The 20,586-nt window shown below is 37.9% G+C and overlaps 1 protein-coding gene across 1 annotated transcript; it reads left to right on the top strand.

Moving 5' to 3' along the window:
• The first annotated feature begins 355 nt into the window (after positions 1-355).
• On the top strand, positions 356-20,199 carry LOC113495101 (lateral signaling target protein 2 homolog). The gene is made up of 13 exons (XM_026873696.1): positions 356-580; positions 7,865-8,002; positions 8,342-8,532; positions 8,932-9,079; positions 9,507-9,612; positions 10,891-11,046; positions 11,454-11,562; positions 11,832-13,274; positions 13,857-13,961; positions 14,368-14,585; positions 15,513-15,603; positions 16,228-16,406; positions 17,219-20,199. Exons 1-13 carry the CDS (start codon positions 419-421, stop codon positions 17,356-17,358), a joined length of 3,186 nt encoding a protein of 1,061 aa, XP_026729497.1. The 5' UTR covers positions 356-418; the 3' UTR covers positions 17,359-20,199.
• The last annotated feature ends 387 nt before the right edge of the window (positions 20,200-20,586 follow it).

The following is a 20,586-nucleotide window of genomic DNA, read 5'->3' on the forward strand; positions in this document are numbered from 1 at the left end:
TTTGCACAGTTTAAAGGGAATGAACCTATTAACATGTGAAATATATTCGTGTGCCGATCTTACCTGCTTTTAGTTAATTTAATGGTAGTTCGGTGTTTTGATAAAGGGCAATGGCCAGTGGATCGCATGTTTTTCCACTATCATGTTATAAATTTATTACCATTTTCGTTATAAATTATGTTGATCTTCCTTGTTTAGTACAGCTGATACTATAAACTTTAGCCCGCATATTCAGCAATAGGTAAGTAGTTGATTGACTGATTTTATAGGTTAGCAGGATAAAGTATACCTACATGTTAGACAAAAAAATAGTTTCTTTTATGTATTTTCTGTATAAACGATTAATGTGATCGTGTTCGGCACTTATGATACGGACGATATCTTTACCGTCGTGCTTATATTTCGAGTTTACGTTTACATGTTATTTGTTTTGTTACAGAGGGACGACCGGTCGCTTCTGGCACAGTTCTTTTTCGCCGACGACGCACTAAACATGGTCGCGGCGGAGTTGGACTCGTTTGACGGGCGAAAAGACCCAGAAAGGTGTTCGACGCTCGTCAACCAGCTTAGACATGCACAGGTTTGTTGCTGTTAGCATTTTACTACCTTAAACTGTTGTACGTTTGTCGTAACTGTTAATTTAATAACATCTAGAGACTTCTTATAAGATTACTTCGATTAGAGAAGATAGACTCTTCACTGCTGTTGTCTAGCAACTTGGAAGACATCTTGCGTCTTGTCCTTGGCAGGTTATTTTTGGCGTGGTTCCGGATACAGGTTAGGGACTACACTATTCAACACTCTTTTTGTGTGGTGCGTAAATACGGTTACAAGAAGTAATAAAGGTCCTCTTGAACGTGTATTTGTACTTACAAAAATAATGTTCCAAATAGCAGCCTGGTCAACCTAACTCTAAGGTGTGTTTTCGTCATAATTTCATCACAAATTGCCAATTTGCACGGAAAACTACGTTCAATCTAATCGGTGACCTTCATTTTGTTAATTCATCTACCTACTATTCTATAATCTGTGGCTTTAAGTACAGACGGTGATAATCGGAATGTCCATAATAAACAAATCGTTAGTCATCATTTATTGTTTGAACGATTGTTTTTTTGTTTATTGATAATATCAAAAATAAATACTTGGTAAATTTGTCGTACTTGACTTGCAAGGGCAAAGCGACGTCAATGATTTTTCAGATCAAAAACCTTACAAAGGCTAAACGTATAATAATAAAACCAGTCAAGTGTTAGTCAGACTTGCAACATTGAGGGTTCCGCATAAATAGGCTTAATAAAGATCAATTTGCAAAAAAAGACCCGTCATGTTTATGAGTACCTACTAAGTCCACCGTAATTATCCTCTATTTTCATTTGTTGTTAAAGCAGCGACGTAAGTGAATAATCTGTGATAATTTTAACGGTCTAGCTATTACGGTGCAACGGCTACAGCCTGCTGACAAATGGATAGACATCGGACCTTTAGTAGTAGAAGTCCATTTTTACTTTCTGGGTACGGAAATCCTTAACATGTTTTTGTCTTTCTGCAAAAGACACATCGAAAGTTATCCTTATATTGATACTAGCTTTTCGCCCGCGGCTTCGGCCGCGCCGAGGTCGGTTAAATCGCGTTCCCAAGAGAACCCTGCAAAAGTCTGGGATTAAAACTATCCTATGTTCTTTCTCAAGGTCAACTCTATCTCTGTACCAAATTTCATTAAAATCAGTTCAGTGGTTTAGACGTGAAAGCGTAACAGACAGGCAGACGGAGTTACTTTCGCATATATAATATTAGTAGGGAGTCTGATTGTCGTAATGTTAAGATGGCAAGTATTTTTTTGTATTATTTGAATATTTTTATCGCTTTATGATGCCTGTTCTGATAAAGCTGTTATTATGACAAGCCAGTGTGTTGTGTCACATGCATTACTTTTCGTGATAATGCCTTGGAAATTTCTTTCTGTAAAATAACTCTTGTGGTACATCCTTACTTATATTATAAATGCGAAAGTAAATCCGTCTGCCTGTCTGTTACGCTTTCACGTCTAAACCACTGAACTGATTTTAATGAAATTTGGTACAGAGAGTTGACCTTGAGAAAGAATATAGGATAGTTTTTATCCCGGACTTTTGAAGAGTTCTCTTGGAAACGCCATATATCCGACCTCGGCGCGGGCGAAGCCGCGGGCGAAAAGCTAGTACACAATAATACTTAAAGGTCATAGGATTTTATAAATTCAAGTAAACGTAAGGTATACAAGTTAGTTTAATATATTTAGGGTGCAGTATTTTCATGTATTCTGGATATCCTGGATGATCAAGCTTTGTTCGGTATCAATGAAGTTGATTATCAATAACAAGATTAAAAAAAAACTTAAAAAACATGCTTACTAGATCAATTTGTCGCTCCCGAAACCTTTTAAAATTATGGCAGCCGTTCCGAGATCGATAAGATAATTAATGTGTTACATTCATTAGTTATATACTATCAAACACTTGTAAATGTCATCCATTTTCGAGGTCTACTTCTATTGATACTCTTGTACCATCTCATCTTCCCGGTTCGTCGAACCGAACGCTGCTGAGAACCTCTAATGGCTTAATTTTTCCGTTCCCTTTTCTGCTTAGAATATTTGGACAATGGGATCATGGTGCATTACAGGTGAAAATAATCTCATTCTCTCTCAAGAGAAACATGAAAGTGATCAAGTGTCTCATCTCTCCTAATTTGCAGAAGCGGGTTTTTGAGGTATGACTGCGGTCTGTATTACTCTGCTGTATGAATAAGATCTGACTGATCTAAAATACATACTTTTTCCTTTAATTATTAAAATTGAGTAGATCCGTAACATGTACGTGGAAGATCAACAACCATCATATCATATATGAAGTAACGTAAACATAATATTGTTATTGTAAAATAAAACATTTATAACTCGGAAAATAAAATAATTTGTTAGGAAGTAATAAAGTTTATGTATGTATGTATGTTTATATGACACGGTATAATTGAATGTCAGTGATAAATGGAATAAAGCGAGCTATACTTGTTCGAACCTATTTTATGAAGAAGTAGAATGGTTTCAATAAACTCATATTCTATGAAAATTAGTATCTTTGTACAAAGTTATTGTCCAATTAATAAAAAAAACAACACGGAAATATATTGCTGCAAAGATTCATGACATGCTGTAGGTAGACACGGCTAGCTATTGGTTTGCATTAAAAATCAATCTTGTGTTTAAAATCCACCCCAAAATGTACTTCTATCGTTACGATATAACCTTCGTATAAATGTATTTTTTATAATAAGCAGCGGAATGATACACAATCGCTTGCAAACGAACCACCTTGAATGTACAGAGTGGGGTTTTGCGTAGTTTTTGCTGTTCATATGAATCATGCAGTGGTAATTGGAGGTCGAACTGATAGCAACATTATACGCTATTTTGTACGAGAGACTAAGTCTGGTTGGTTTTCCTTGTTTGATATGAATGATGAAAGTGATTTAAATTTTTGAATGACTTCTGCCTTTGGAAATTACCTTTGAAGGGAGCGACATAGTCTATCCGCCATACCATACACCCTTTTCCTTGGCTCGTAAAAAGTACCAGAGAATCAACATTTTCTTTCTGAAAGAAATTGTTTCAAGGATGAAACTCCTTAAAAAAATATGATCGGACTTTCCAAAACGTGTACAATAAATTCTTACGTGATTTTTTGATCTGCATATAAATATTTTCTCTAAGTACAATAAAAATCAAGATACTCTAACATTTTAAACTTTGCAACGGAAGAACACGATAGAAACATAATATTATAATTATGATCCCCGCAAAGTTTATTTTTTAAGGTTTTGGCCAGTACTCGGTAGGTAGATATTCCGCATTGTTTTTGTTGCTTTTCGTCGCCCAGTCTGTATGCATATCTGATTCATTCATGGACCACAAACAAGTCAATAACAATGAACGTCAGTTGACCCAAATATTTCATTCGAGAGTTTGGTAATGAAAAAAATATTTAGTCTACGAAAGTGTTGGGTTGTTTAATCTGCGTACTTTTATTTACATTCATAGTCTTATTAAAACATGGGCACAGGCATTTCTTAAAATTAAATAGTATCTACTTTTTACCTATATTAACATAAATTTTTGTTATGATGACCGAATTATGATGTTTGCGGATGAGTAGAATATGACCTTGTCTGATCTCTGAATTTCTTGTTAGTAGTTAGTAGCCTTGCGCGGCTACTAAATAGTGAATGATGGAATCATTCATGTGAGTACTTGTAAGTTATTCAACGTGCAGTTGCACGAGAATTTAGGGCACGCGGGCAAATGGTATGAATGTCAGACTCAGGAGTCGAGAAAACAACGACGTGGTAAAGGATAAAACTTCGGATATTGGGTGGATAACATGTAACTTGTGCAATATACGTATGTTTTTATAGACTGTTGTTTTACGTTTAGAAATAAAAAATTTTTAGAAATGAAGCGCTAAGAATTTCCTAACAATCCTAGTGGTTACCAGACAATAACAAATTTTATTGTCATCAGCTGAGTTTTTATAGTAAGGCAATTAAAAAAAATATGTGATCAATATTCTTTGTAGACGCAATAGGGTATTTGATAAAAAAGATTTCCAAAAAATATTGTATCCTTATTTTTCTTTTTTCCCGTAAAAAAACGAAGCTAATACAGTGATTAAAAATCTCGTGTGACGTCATTTACCAGTACTCTTTTTACCAGCAAATAATGTTTTCGTCCCCACTACCATATTTATTTATTTACTTTTTTTTTATTTTTAATGATAAAATCAAAAAATTCCGAATTGAATATTTTTGGAAATCTGTCTGACGGACTGATGTATATTATGAGATTTAGTCAAAAACCGTATTATTATGGTTTTTGACGTCAAACATTATGAGTGTGCGAGTGTGTTTTTTTTAATTTAAAGTATTTTATAATGACATCCAAACAACTCTGGATATGCCGTTTTTCTTTAGTTTAAAGGTCAACACCTATGTTGATGACTTCCTTGAACAATTTATAGTTTAGAACGTCCTTCATACTATAGGAAATACTTCGTACGAAACATCTCGGTAATTAACAATTTTCCTCTGCAATTAATAAGTACCTTCAAATTTATCGTGATGTTGAAATCAATGTTTAAAGGTAATTTAAATAAAAATAATCTTGGTTTAAAGTACGGTAAGTACACATGAATTGAGTTACTTTTTTATTAGTACTGCATACAAATGACCGTTTTCATACATCTTAAGTATTAAACCATTTATACTGCTAAATAGCTATTCGATAATCGCAAAAACCGTTACTTTCGACGTAGAATTGAAATACAACCAAAGAGTATTTGAAAAAAAATCTGTTTAATCAGTCAGACAGATTTCTAAAAATATTAGATATGTATTTTTTCTTTAATCTCGTAAATAAAAAATGAAGGGAATACAGCAATTTAAAATCTCGTGTGACGTCACTTACCAGTACGCATTTTCCTAGCATGTGACGTTATCAGTCTGTGTCATCATAGCATTGATGTTTTTGTTTGAAAGAACGAAGTTTGATGATCAGTTATTTATATTTATCTAATAAAGCGTGTTAGTAAATTTTAAAAAAAATCCTGACCAGTACGAAAAAAGGTGTCTTCATATTTTATTTGACTGGCTCGTTACAAATGTTTCTATTCATATGCGTGATTAAAACACTTAGAAAACACGGTCGCCTCGCTATCTCTTTGTCAGCAAACTATACGAAACAACTCATAAGGCTCTATTATAATCAATATTACATTTATTACCTAGCGAGCAGATCACTGTATTGTAATCAACCGTATGATTTTAAGACAATACAATTATAAATAGTAATAGTTATTGCACTAGACCACGTGTACAGTAATATTTATGTACATTTGTCATAACCACTTTGACGCTATCCGTTTTAAATATTAAGTTGTCATACAACAACTGTTCGTAATAGTATTATTGGGAGTATCGTTTTTTATCAATATGTTTAATGTCATAGATGTCCTCCTAATCGTCTGATAGAATAAAGAAAACTGAGACCCTCATTTTATGTGGTTATTTCATGCAAGAATTGGACATTCAAAGATGTATTATGCAAGAAAATATGATTAGAGACTTGAACTAATACTACTGCGAGTCTGTTCTGTTGGGCTTGAGCAGTGCAGTCTAATTTAATTAACATTTTCGTATTACACTCCCAAAATAATGCGTAAAAGTGCTTATGGCTCAAGTGTTTCAAGTGATGTATTAAAGTATTGCGATGTTGTAAGTATTGATCGATTATTGTGTTTGTAATATTTACAAAACACATGTTTGTATGACCATGGCTTTTGCGCAACTAGAGTCACTAGATCAAATTTGTAATGTTTATTACGCGCCTTTTCTAGCTATCAATGTACTGGAGGATCGCACATATGTTTGTCCTAGGCGAGAATCGAACCTGCGACACGTTTAACCTCAGTGGGTTTGGCATGGTGACCTCAATCACTCGGTTTAAAAGCTATAAAGGTCTGGTGGCGCATTGGTCTTTGCAGTTGTAGAGGAGAGATAGCACTCTCACTGCAATTGTCTGGGTTTAAGAGGTTTTCCTCAAGGAACGACGTCATCCTTAGGGTTCTGTACCCGAAAGTGTAAAAATGGAAACCTGCAACTGTCCATCTTGTCCAAACCTCCGTTCTTCTGTCCGTCCGACAACAGTCTGTCTCATAAACCGTGACAGCCGCTATAACTAAAAGTAAATGTCGAGGTTTGTTACCGTGACAAATTAATTTGAGAGTGAGTAGCCACAAACTTATTTGTCACCCAACCGTTTCTAATAATTAGCCTATTGGTACGAAACATCGGTGTCAGTGTCCATTTATAGTCTCACAAAACTATGATCCGAGCGGGTCATGTTGATCATCGGCTCACTGCTCAAACACTCCATGTATGAACAAACTAACTCGTAACTAATTATCACGTTAAGTTTTAGTGTACACGTGACGCTTCTGCCTTAACTATTGCAGTAGTGGCGTATCCGTGCTCATTAGTCACTTCAAGTACCTATTGTTAAGCACTATGTTGCACGCAAGTTCATTATTTCATTGGGTTGTTTAATTTTCTATATTACCTACCAAAAATTTCGCGACTGTTCATAATACCATTATAAATACTAAATAATCAGTGTGTCTTACGAGGGTTTCTTTCTTCTAGTAATATGCACCTTTCCTTTACTTTGACAGATTAAAAAGTACTATAGAAAAGTGAAATGAAATTAACTTTTAATATGACCCTTCACCAAGCGTGAGTGACTGCGCACTTCACGGCGTAGAGTGGCGTATCTCTTCCTCAACTGCAATATTATTACTTTTAGAAGTGCCAATAGGCCATTCGAAACACCTGGCTATAAGTGCGACTATGTTTGACGTCTGACCTTTAGAACAACACCCTGCCGCTCGCCCTGATGTTGCGTGCAAAAAGTAGACATTGTTTTTCACCTCTAAATAACAGAAATTGTATGATAAATTTTGGGATTTAAAGCAAGTTTTTGCATCGACGGAAACCAGTATAAATTATATTATTGATGTTAAAGAAGGATTTATTCCAATATAAAGTAAAAAAAATCTGATTAAGAAACAAGTTCTTAATCAGATTTTTTTTACTTTATATTAAAGACAACCTATTTTTATTTCTACCTAAAAGATCCTATCGCTGGGCAGTCAACACTCGACAACATTTTAAAGATTAAGAAAAAGATCAAAGAGATGTGAAATTTAGAGGCATTAATGTATTTTACCTCTATCTCCTCTGATTGTATTTTGCTAGTAGCCTTTTTCTTTTCCAGGATCGTGTGCTGAACATCACGAGCCAGATAATGGACCAGCTCTTGGGAGACGAGCGCGTGGCTCGCGGCTTTCGGGTCAAGTTCCCCGAAGACGTGCTGCAGGACAATCTCGCTGGACAACTCTGGTTCGGAGCAGAGGTGAACATTTTTATCCTGTATAAGATTCCACCCCTGGGTAAATGGTCTTTTAAAACTCACCGTTAACCGTTACTCAATCATTGCCACGACAGAGTTACGATGAATTCGAGTTTTGAATGTGCGTCAGCTTCTAAGCCTAGGTAAAGCGTTTTATTGTTAGAAGTAAGGATGGTCAAACTAGTACTACCGGAAAATATCCAATATTAATTCAATATACAATAATACTTAATTAAGATTTCTGTCTGCTCCGGACGTGGTTTCAAGTCTTTACAGCCCGTCGATGCGTATTAGATCTCGTTTAAGAAGCTGTGGTATAAATATCATTGTTATTTGTTTCAGTGCCTCGCCGCGGGCTCATCGATAATGAATCGCGAGGAGGAATCTGCAGCAATGCGCCCGCTGGCAAAGGCCTTGACTCGCAGCTTAGAAACTGTGCGTTCTTTGCTCAGGGAACAATGTCTTCGACCTCGAGGTATGGCGCTGTCGCAACACGATGACATGCTACATGAAAGTCTCAGGATATTTGACAGGTAAAACATTTCTCTTTCGTCTAATCTGTTACTAATCTGCCGCGCTTCACTTCCTTGAGACAGCTGTCCAGCATAAGTGCAGTATAGCTTCAAACTATTGGTCTTCCGTAATCCATTGACTGTCGAATGAATATCTTTTCGAGTTTACGCCCTTATTATAAAGTAATAATAACTATTTTGAAACGGCGAAGAAAAATATCGTGAGGAAGCCGGTACAATTGAGAATTTTTCAAGGGTGTTATTTACATCTTATTCCTGATATGATGCAGGTTTACTCCAGCCACAAGTGTCAGCTTAGGAGCAGGGCTAGTGTAAATATGCAGTGCAATTGTTATTACCCGTTTAAAATTGCCTAATACCATTTTATATTGAACATTTGATATTTTCTATCGATTCCAGATTATTTGCCGAGTTCGAGTTATGTTATGTAAGCGCTATGGTAAATGTGAAGACGCCGCACGAGTTCGAAGCGCAGCAGCTGATATGCGTGTTGTTCTCCGAGAGTTTACGGCGGGCGCTCAAACAGAACTTACTCGTGCAAGAACAGGTTGGTTTTACAGATACTATCATCATCATCATCATCATCAGCCCATATTCGTCCACTGCTAGACAAGGGGCCTCCCCAATAGCACTCCATCGAGATCTGTCTTCGGCTGCTCGCATCCAGCTCCTGCCAGGCATCTTGCCCAGATCATCACTCCACTGTGTCTGAGGACGTACTATACTTTGTAAAGATACCTTACGGTTATTCGAAGATAATAAGTACAATTGCGAAGAATAAATGAAGCATCAGCCAAGAACTTGAAGGAATATATCTGAATATAATATTTAACAAATATTTGTTTAAACCCACAGACCAAACGTAAACAATTTAGTAGGGTCTTACATTGGAATTGAAATTTTCTCTTAAACTTTCCTTAATAAATAGTAACAAATGTAGCAAATGGATGGTATTTATTTAATGTTTTTTTCAGGTGGACTCTTACGACCCTGCGCTAATGTTCGCAGTGCCGCGGTTGGCTATAGTCAGCGGATTGCTCATCTACTCAAGCGGGCCGCTTAGTATTGACAAACCGCCAGGTGATTTTTTAACTTACCAACTCACCTAAATTTAGAAATTTAGGCACATATTTGATAAGGGAATAAATAAAATTCTAGTCTATTTAACAAATCTTAGGCACACAATAAGGGTCACGACTGGGTGTAAAAAGTCAAAATATATTTAGTCCCTCAATTAGATAATTGAAAAATATGAGAAACTTCTTAAAAGCTAAGGCGAAGGAGCTTGTGACGTAACGATATCGTAAAATTAATACACAATCGTGATGTCACACGTAATTTTAATTCACTGTAATTTAATCAATGTCCGTTTGCGGGACAAATTAAAAAATACGTACCCATTATTGATAAAACTTACAAGACGCTGAAAAAAAAATTGCCGTTATCCTCAAGGATAGAGATGAGAAAAGAAGAACTCAAAAGCATATTGCAGGTAAACCACAGCGTGTAGAAAAATAACAAAAACTATAAAAAACTGACAATGGTTATCTATTAATTACGCCCGTACTTAACACACTAATTTCACGCTATAACTTTGAATTGATTTTGATACAACTTTGGTATGGAGGCAGTTGAGAATTTGATACTTTGCAGTGATGCCGAACACGTTGATCAATGGCACGTCAAAATAATTCCCCCGAAATGCAGCCTGAGAAATATCGTATTATTATAAGCATTAGATAGCAAGACTGGCCTGTTGGTCTAGTGGTTAGAGGCTTTGACTGCTATACTGGGGCTTGTGGGTTCGATTCCCAGCCAGGAAAAATGTGTGTGAGATGAGCACGATCGTTTGTTTTTTGTCTGGTTGTAATTTAGCTATTTTATGTATGTGTTTAGAAATATATAAGTATGTTTATCAGTTGTCTCAAACTCATATAACATAGCTTGCATATGCTTAGTTTGAGACTAGATGTCGTTGTGTGAACAATATAGAATATTATTATATTACTAGCTGATGCCCGTGACTCCGTCTGCGAGGTCTTTAGTTTGCAGCGCGCGGTAATTCATGTTTGTTCATGATCGGATATTGACGTGACCGTCGGTAAAACAGTGCTCAGGGTTGGAACTTCATTACTGAACTGCTTGATGGCGTTGAAACATTTCCTTAATTTTGCGTAAAAGAATCTTTTTTTATCAATAAAAACGCCTATGTTACTTCTATAACCACCAAGAATATACAAGGTTTCATGATGATCGGTTGAGTAGTGTTCACGTGAAAGCGTAACAACCAAACTTACTTTCACATTTATGTATTAGTAGGGCTTCAGTAATAATATATTATATGTTTATCTGTAACAGAGGAGATGTCGGACATGTTCCGTCCGTTCCGCACGTTGCTGCACAAGATCCGCTCGCTCCTGTGGACGCTGGACCGGCGCGAGCTGATGGCTCTCGAGCGACTGCTGTGCACCAACGAGGACATCTCAAACCTCGCCGGCCTCGACCTACCCGCAGGTATACATCTATAAAACGTGGCCCTTCACTGGTCACATTAATTGACATACGGTTAGGGTTAGTAGCAATTTTGAAGATATTTTTCAAACAAACTAAATAATTAAAATGTAAATCAAATTGTGATCAATCAGTGCGAAAGAAGATTGGAATTAATAACTTAGGGCTGCCTGGCGATAGCTGATGGCTATCGAAACAGGTACCCAATAGTGTCCCACCTTTTACCCTCCGTTTTACTACTAAATGTTAGTTATGTTTTAAAATAGACAGCATAAAAATAATTTCAACGTATTAAACTTCTAATCAACTGACAACATTTTTTTCTTGGGTAATAACTACGTAGAAGAACATGCAACTAATGCAAAATTAAAGAAAGCTTGTTTTAATTGTTAACAATGATCTTTTTCTAGACCCAGAAACATCAAACGACTGGTCGTGCCCTTATCCAGATATTGGGGAGTTTGTATCGAGGTTCTATACCGATCATGCTAACTGCCGCGAACTTTACTCAACTCAAAGGTATATCTTATATTACATGACTATTTTCTGTTTATTATACTCAAATTCAATGAAACACAATGTACAATCCAGTTTATGTGATGTATGAGGCAGAAAACTCAATTTCAACGTTTTGTCAGGCAATGCCAAAGCTTTACTGTCTTATCATTTCCTTATTTCGAGATAGTAATTGGATTCATATTTTTTGCAAATATGACATAAACAGTAACTTTTATTCGTAACTTTTAGAGTTCACTATATATATGAAATTAATTATCAAATATAATTAGCAGTTCATGTGACCCGGTGATATCGGACGGCGACTACTTGCCCGACAACATAGAGGTGATGACGCCCATCCTGGACGGGCTGCGGCGCCTGAGCGAGGACGCCGCCGACGCGGACTGCGCCAGCGACACCGGCCACGCGCTCGACAGGACCAGGAAGACCAGCAAGACCGAGAGCACTGACCTCTCCTCCCTCCGCAACCTCTCCACCAACGGCCTCATGATGTTCGACCCGCTCGTCATCAACGCCGTGTCCGCCACCACCAGCGACACCAACCGCCAGCTCCCCAACCACGACCTCGTCACCTCCCTTAACGAACAAGTCACAGAGATCGCCGACAGACTGTCTTCCATAGCGGCCAGCGACGTCGACATCATAGATCACAATCAAATGCACTATTTCTCCACAAACGATGTACCGACACTCATATCGACAGAAGACTCCGAAGCGTTCGGCTTCTCCGGCCCTAGAAACGAACAGTTAAGCTGTATGCCTTCCACGAGTCACGGGTACTTAATACCCAACGCGATAAGTCATGAACCCGCGGTATTGTCTTCGCTGTCACACAACAATTCTGCGGTGTTTAATCAAGAGGATGAGTTGGGCAACGATGTGAACAGTGCAATATTAAACTCTGATCTCCCGCTAATTATCCCAGATAATATTGACGCGGATATAGTTAATACAAATATATCTATTGCTAACGCTAATTTAAGTTCCCTGCTACTAACCAATGAGGAGTATAATAATTTAGTTGATAACGAAGCCGCAGACGGTGATAACACGAGTTTCCATTCGGCTAAGATGACGCTAGACAGAGAGGACGAAAGGGTTAAGTTTATGTTAGGTTACGAGAGCGACCACGAGTCCCCGGTCGACTCGGGCGTCAGTACTGAAAATACTAGTTTAGATAGATCGCCCGACACCGACCAGAGTAAAGACATCAAAGATAATCATTTCATGCAACAGAACAGGGTACTAAAGAGTCCGGATACGGAGGCAGACGACGACAAGCACACCAAAAATACGTTAGAAAGTTCCTTTTCCGATGTAAATAATGACGTCACTGTAAATATTAATTACGTAGAAGAAGATAGCAGTAAGAACGAAGCGGGCTCCTCCTCGGCGATTATCGACAAAGTTATAAATAGGTTAAGTTCTGACGAGGAGGGGCAGAGCGAGGCGGCGCCTGAGAGCGGGGCAGGGCGGCGCGCGCGGCAGGCCTGGCCCCCGGGGGCCCCGCGCCCCGCCTGGCCCCCGGGGGCCGCGCGCCCCGCCCGGGCCCCGGCGCGCGCGGCCCCCGCCTGGCCCCCGGGGCCGGCCCCGCCCGCGCGCCGCCGCAAGCCCCGTCTGTGGTCGCCCGCCGTGCTCATACTCGACAGCCGCCCCGCACAACACCAGCCCACTCCACTCACACTCAACCTGGACCACTTTGTGGATGAAAGGTACGATTGGATTACGCCTTAGGGAATCATAATTCAGAAATGTTTATAAGATATTTTTACGTTGCGTTGGGTTGGGTACCGTGTTGCCCAGGTAACTGAGCTGTGGAGGTCAGACGGGCAGTCGCTCCTTGCTCTCGCACTCTGGCACTTAGCTGAATCCGGTTAAACTGGAAGCCGACCTAACCTAACCTAACATAGTTGGGAAAAGGCTAGGCCGATGATAATGATCGGTTAATTGAATGCAAAGCAGGGCAAACGACACAGTTTATCGTTTTGGTTTAATTCAAAATTGGCCAAACGACATAACTATGGCAAAAACTCAAATGCTTTAAACGACACTGGTTTAATAAAGCAGAAAAACATACACATCGAGTCCTCAAATTTAGTGTCTATACGACACTAAATGAGCTTAGAAATGAAATGTGGCCAGCTTTTAAAAGTAGAAAACAAAAAATGAAACCTGTCTCAAAAGATGGAGAAAAGTTTGCTGATGCCAAGTATATAAGTCAATATTGTCTCATTTAGATCAACTAACCTATCAGAAGTCGATATGAATTATGTAATCAAATCATGATCTTTCAGTGGTTCGTCGTGCGGGGCGTCAGAATGTGCGGACGACGAACAGATAGCGCTCGCTCTACAGGCGCAAGAACTCGCGGCGAGACAACATGCCCGAGGAAAATTCAAGTAAGCATAAATGGCAGTGAACGAAAATAACGTATTATCAATCATTTATATTATCAGTTCTATGGAGCGAGTTTTGTGCACAACATTAAAGTTCAAATAAATTTAAGAAATTCATTTGTACTTTTATTTATATTGTGAGACGCCACTGAAAAACGGCTAAGGAAAACTTTGCCATGAAACCTGGTGGCTGTTAATATAGCCTCGCTCGCAGTGAGCCTATCTGATACCTGATCAATTATTCTTTATGTTAGACAGTGCTTTTGCTCAGCGATAGAAGACTGTAGATACAAACAATTCAATGAGTCACTAACAAACAACATAGACTTGCCCATGAAAGTATTTGTTACATGTTAAACAAATTATAGGACAGTTACAAACTTGTATTATTATAATTATCTTGTAACAGATCGAGTGAAGACCTCATCCATCGTCTGTTCGTATGCATCGCGGGTGTCGCCGACCAGTTGCAGACGAACTTCGCGGCCGATCTCCGCAACATTCTCAAGTCTGTGTTCTTAATGAACCAGTCGCCGGAACCGGCCGAGACGGACGAGCCGGACGAGGTCGAAACCAAGCCGCAAGCCATCGAGTACGAAGCCACTGAGGACCAAGTCATACAGAACGGTACGTTGTCGAGACACCAATACCTACACAATATTCCTTTTTCCCTAAATACTATAAAAGATATCAACATCCGCCTAGCCTTTTCCCAACTAAGTTGGGGTCGGCTTCCAGTGTAACCGGATTCAGCTAAGTACCAGTGCTTTACAAGGAGCGACTGCCCATCTGACCTCCTCAACCCAATTACCTGGGAAACACGATACCCCTTGGTTAGACTGGTTCAAGTCAAGCTTCTGACTACCGACTATTGTAACGACTGTCAAAGATGTATGAATCTTCTTCTAATATATAAAATTCCCGTGTCACGATGTTAGTTACCGTAATCCTCCGAAACGGTTCAACCGATTTTTATGAAATTTCGTACACATATTGGGTAGGTCTGAGAATAGAACAACATCTATTTTTCATACCCCTAAGTGATAAGGGTTGCCCACACTAAAAATATATTTTATTTTTTGGACGAAATTTTTTGTTTTTATTTTTTTATAATATGGCATTAAAAATACATACAACTAGAAATAATGTATTAGGCAAAACAACGTTTGCTGGGTCAGCTAGTTACACTATAAAAGATAACAGCTATAATATATGCGTGTACAGCGTGACATTAATGATGTCACCACTGTAGCGCCAAAAGCGCCATGACTTCTGAGAACAAAGATTGTACAGAAAACTGCTTTTGATAGCCGAGTGGTTGAGGTCATCACACCAAACCCACCGCGCGCGACGTGTCGCGGGTTCGATCCCCGCGTAGGACGAGCACTTGTGTGATCCGCAAATGCTTGTTCTGAGTCTCTTTATAAAACCTCCTGCGACACAAAGATTAAATTCCTAACTGTGGGAGTCGTTCAAAAAAAGATCTAAGTACTACATATGTGTGTTTCGCTGTTACCGGGCAACGTCTATAATACTATAGTGTTGTCCCAACAGGCAGCTCCTTCGACAGCGTGTACTCTGCAGAGGAAGTGTACGCGGACTCGACGCTACACGCCTCCGCTTCGGCCGGCGATCTCACATACACGTGAGTCCATATCTGGCATTTTTATGTCTTGACATTTCAAAACATTAAAACGATTTTGTCACTTTTTATCAGTAAGTGGTAAGTAATAACGATGATGACTGGGTATAAAAGGTAAAACTCTATTTAGTACCTCTCTAATGGCCGATGAATGAATAGAAATTGGGTTAAATTTTACGGAGTGTATAGTCAATGTGATTTATTTCTAATTATTTAGCGGTTTAAAAAAAAACCAATTTCTTTTTATGTTGTACCTGCTTTATTTATGGAAAGTTTTCACACGTTTGTTATTCTTTTGTTATTTTTAGTTTTTATTTTCATAGTGTTTTGTTTTATTTAAAAAAAGCTTATTAAAATGAAGTTAAAATTAACAAATAATTGAATAATAATAGTGTTGAAGTATTGGGTAGACTTGTATAAACGACTTTTTTTCTTATCTGGCGCAGACTATATTCGGGCTCGCTCGGCGTGTCATAAAACCGTTCTGAAAAACTTATAACTCACATTTATCAGTGACAAGGATTAAAAAATATCGTTGTAAATGAATCTAAATTACGAAAGTCTACTGTAATCACGTGATTTGTGTAGTCCGTGATTGTGTCATTATAAAACTGTTTCCGTGCGCAGTTCGTCGAGCGCTGGGGGCGCGGAGGGCGCTGGGGGCGCGGGCGGCGCGGGGGGCGCGGAGGGCGCGGCGCGGCCGGAGCGCGCCCCCGAGTGGGTGCCGGACATCGCGGCGCCCGCCTGCATGCGCTGCGCTGCGCACTTCACCGCCTTCCGCCGCCGCCACCACTGCCGCAACTGTGGTCAGACATCACTAACGCTATTTATTAAACAATGCTTCAAATGAAATCATTTATTCTGCAAGTAGGATATTAATTCATCACATTTGCTTGTCTTTTTTGAGAACGCTGGAGTAGACATTTCCTATCTGACTACCCCGAGAAGAAATGTTGAAACAAACTCAGGGGTCAGTCTCTTATAAAGTCCAGACACTTCCAAAAATACAAGCAAAGTGCATAAACTGATGCAGAGTTTTTTTTTTCATCCATAGTATACCTGCATAAGGTTTATACTCACAAAAAATAATATTTCAAAAGATATATACGAATATATATGTATATCGAAGCACTGTGCAAGTCTATAAAAAAATAATTTTACTAATTTTACTACGTTAATAACAACGTGATCTAAAAGTTGTCACGGGTAGTTTCACAAATTTTCCATTGACATGCCCAAAGACACCCACGCCCACAATATGCAATCGTAGATCACACGAACGTTTATGCTGCGCGGGAATCGAAGCGTGCTGACCTCTACCATTAGGCTGTCCATGCGATCTGTTTACTAATTAAATTTTCCTTAGCTTTTTCATACCGCGCTTGACTGGCACTTGACCGGTATTTTTATAATCCGGTAGTAATCTCATGGATTTCCTTCACCCTGGTAGAGGCACATGGTATGAGGACTTCTAACGGCTTCAACCTAAATGCTTTCTATTCCCCTTTTATCGGAGCGATGTTTGTACTTATAAAACCTGAATGTTCTAATCGAATTATACTATTTCAAATCAACTAATACGTATCTCATACAAAAGGTTGTTTAAATTCTTTTTCAGGTAAAGTTTTTTGCGCGTCGTGCAGCTCAAACTCAATTCCGTTGCCGCGCTACGGGCAGCTGAAGCCAGTACGCGTGTGCGACGAATGCTTCGGCTCGATCGCCAGCCACTGCCGCCGCCCGCCAAGCTCGCAGCGGTGAAAACCCCACACGCGCCAGCCCCTCCCCACTAGCGCCAACACAACTTGACCCATCGGAAAGACGATAAAAGATCGTTGGAGCGAGATCTAAGTATACATGTTAAACGTGTGAGACAGTGACGATGGTATATTTCAACGCTTTTAAGACGTCACCGAGGTCTACCGAGAGTATTAAAGTAATATTATTGCGGTTGTGGATAATAGATGTCGCTTTACGTCGTGTATCGTGCTGTCATGCTCCACAATAATGATAATGTAACTTTAAGACGTTGTGGTAGACCATCAGTACGCGTTGTGAACGTTATATAAGAAGTATGTTTGTCGGCTATCCTCAAAGGTGTTAGATAGGGCTCTATAATGGTGACAGCGAGGCGGGGTGTTGTCATGAACAGATAAGATCGCGTGTCATGTTTGCAACTTATTTTTTTCATTATACGAGTTAGTTTTTACGAAGTCGCCGTCGTGTCGCAGTCGCCTTAGTAGTGCAATATCGGTCTTGTAACACCTACACCTACGTAATCATTCTACTTTCACTGACATTTTTAATTTTTAACTGTCTGCAATTCAGTCCTAACCGGAATGTCGTATTCACATGGTGTAAACTCGGTGTTCAAAATCGAGTAAGTGCAACATTAAAATACAATATAACATCAATACGATGGCAATGACATTTTATCCTCTCGTATTGCAGTTTTTGTTTGTAGCAGTGTATATTCTGTACTCCAATACAGTAGTCTTTAGTTAACTAGTTCTTAACTGAATAAAGTTGAACAAATTAAAGACAAGACATTGAAATAAAGCTACTTTATAACGGGACTACAGAGGTGGTATCCTTGGTCAAGGGGGCTGGTGTTCTAAAGTCCGCAATATATATTGTTATATTTTTTTTAACAGATAAGACAACGTTTTTCTTCACGCGAAACCAATTTGACCTGGTTATAAATACTGTACAATACTTTATATTATTATACTAAAGTGGCTTTTGCCCGCTACTTCGTCCGCGCGGTTGTCATATAACATAATATACATATATAAATTAAAAAAAATAAAGCAGCCTTAACAAAAAACTTCAACATATAATACATTTTTTAATAAAAACAGTGACGCGGAATTTCTCCCCGTTTTTGTAAAATTTCTCATTGGTAATATTACGTATAATCTTTCTCAACAAATGGGCTATCCAACACTAAGAATTTTTTATATTGGACCACAAGTTCCTGGGATAAGAATGTTCAAACAAGGAAATAAAATCGTAATATATATAATTCACATGTCACGTTGTTTGTCCGCGATTTGATCCTAAACGACTTGCATGCATTCAATCAAATAAGCTCAATTTGTAGTAGCAATATTATTTACTTGCAATTTTTATCTACAACCTACCCTCCTACTTACCATGGACGAAGTCGCGGACAGAACGACTAGTCATACCATAAAGTCTAATCAAAGCTCAGACATAATTTCAGGTCATTAGGTCTAGAGAAAAGTGGTGTGTTATTTATCAAGTTGGGTTGACAGTTAACCGCCCGTTTTTGTTCGCTGTGTTTGGTTATGCGCGCAACAAGACGTATCTACATAAGTAACACGGTGCTTAGACTAGACCAAACCAAAAATAAAAGCAATATTTTAAATATTTGGTTTAAAGCCTTTCTTTTTATTTTTTCCGATTCTGTATTGTTCTAGGCACCGTGACGTAAATATTTTATTCGTATATTAACTTTATCAGAAGGAAATGCAGCACTGTTGACATTTTATGCCTCAATGTGTTCTCGTGTTAAAGTAAATTTCCAGCAAATAGAAGATACAATTGTTGTGTCTTCTGAAATAGGTAACTACGACTAATTCTGTATGAAATTCAGAATATAATTCCATAATTTACTTTATTAGAGTTTGCTAGAGTGCGCATTAGGCTACTTCGATTGTTTATTTCTATAATATATTTTACCTGTCGCATGTCTTTAATTGTTACTGGAAGTGTGATTAATCTTCAGAACATAGATGGCTGATCAACTTGATTAACCTTTGGAGGGACGGGGATCATGACTGTCCTATCTAATTGACTCTGGGTTCAAATACGTACTTTGTAGGCATCGAGTCGACATTGTGATCAGAAATTTTATGTATACCTAGTTGAATTTATATTGACTGGTGACAGATGTGTAAAGAGTTTTCAATATTTTGTTAGGTAGCTCTCTAAAACGTCGTTGTTGCTACTACTTTTGTAAAATGATGTTTGCAAACACTTAAGAAACTGATATTAAATATGAAAACTTAAAAAATGAATGTTTTCTTTTGGACCTAGCTATAGATCTTGCCACTGTAATTGTAATAATTTTGATTTAAATATCTCACCGAAAAATATTGTATGTCACTTAAAAAATAAATATAGAACTAAAAAAAACCGCCTCTTCGAAAATAACGGAAATAATACAAGTAGTCGTTTGGAGTTTGCAAGCAATCATTTACAAAAATAAATGTTTAGAATATTTACTGACATTTATTTACCAATTCAATATATTTTGACTTTTTTTAGCTCTTGTAATGCGATTTCGTTTACTTCGCTCTAGAAAAAGTTTGTATATATTCAAAACAGCTGATGCGGTATATGCAGTGGACGTAGTGTTGCACAACTCTTGTTATGACCTACGCGAAGTATGTTAATGAAGTCTCCTATAGTTATTCACTGCGGTGTAATCCATTGCCACATTACAACTTTAATGTGACGATTCTACGAGTAAAGAAGAAATTAAAAAAAGATTCCATAATGTTTTATAGCCAACGTTAGTCTTTAAGCATTCTTTTATTGTTAAGATATAAACTATCAATAAATGTTTGTAAATTTTGTAAGCGTAATAATTGTACCCACATCCCTATGGTTTTTTTTGTATATTGCAAAGGCGAATTATAATAGATATTAAAAAATGTTATAAGTGATAGTAAATAGGTAAATGATATTTTAATTTGTAAATATATTTCGTTATTAGCTATGAATCGTTTTATTTTTTTAACTAACTTTTAATTATAAATAAATTAAAACTTGACAGGTTTTTTTCGAGTTTGTTTTAATAGTCCTTTCTGCAACTTGTATAAGCGACGAAATATCTTAAAACCCTTTCTGTGTATTATCAATAAAAACCGTTCACACAACAAAATAAAATTGTAAAAATCCTCGACAATAACCCATTTGAAAAATTATCTTCATCAGAATTGCGAAGGCTGAGATGATGAG

Source organism: Trichoplusia ni, chromosome 6 (genome assembly GCF_003590095.1).
Source record: "Trichoplusia ni isolate ovarian cell line Hi5 chromosome 6, tn1, whole genome shotgun sequence".
NCBI classification, from domain to species: domain Eukaryota; kingdom Metazoa; phylum Arthropoda; class Insecta; order Lepidoptera; family Noctuidae; genus Trichoplusia; species Trichoplusia ni.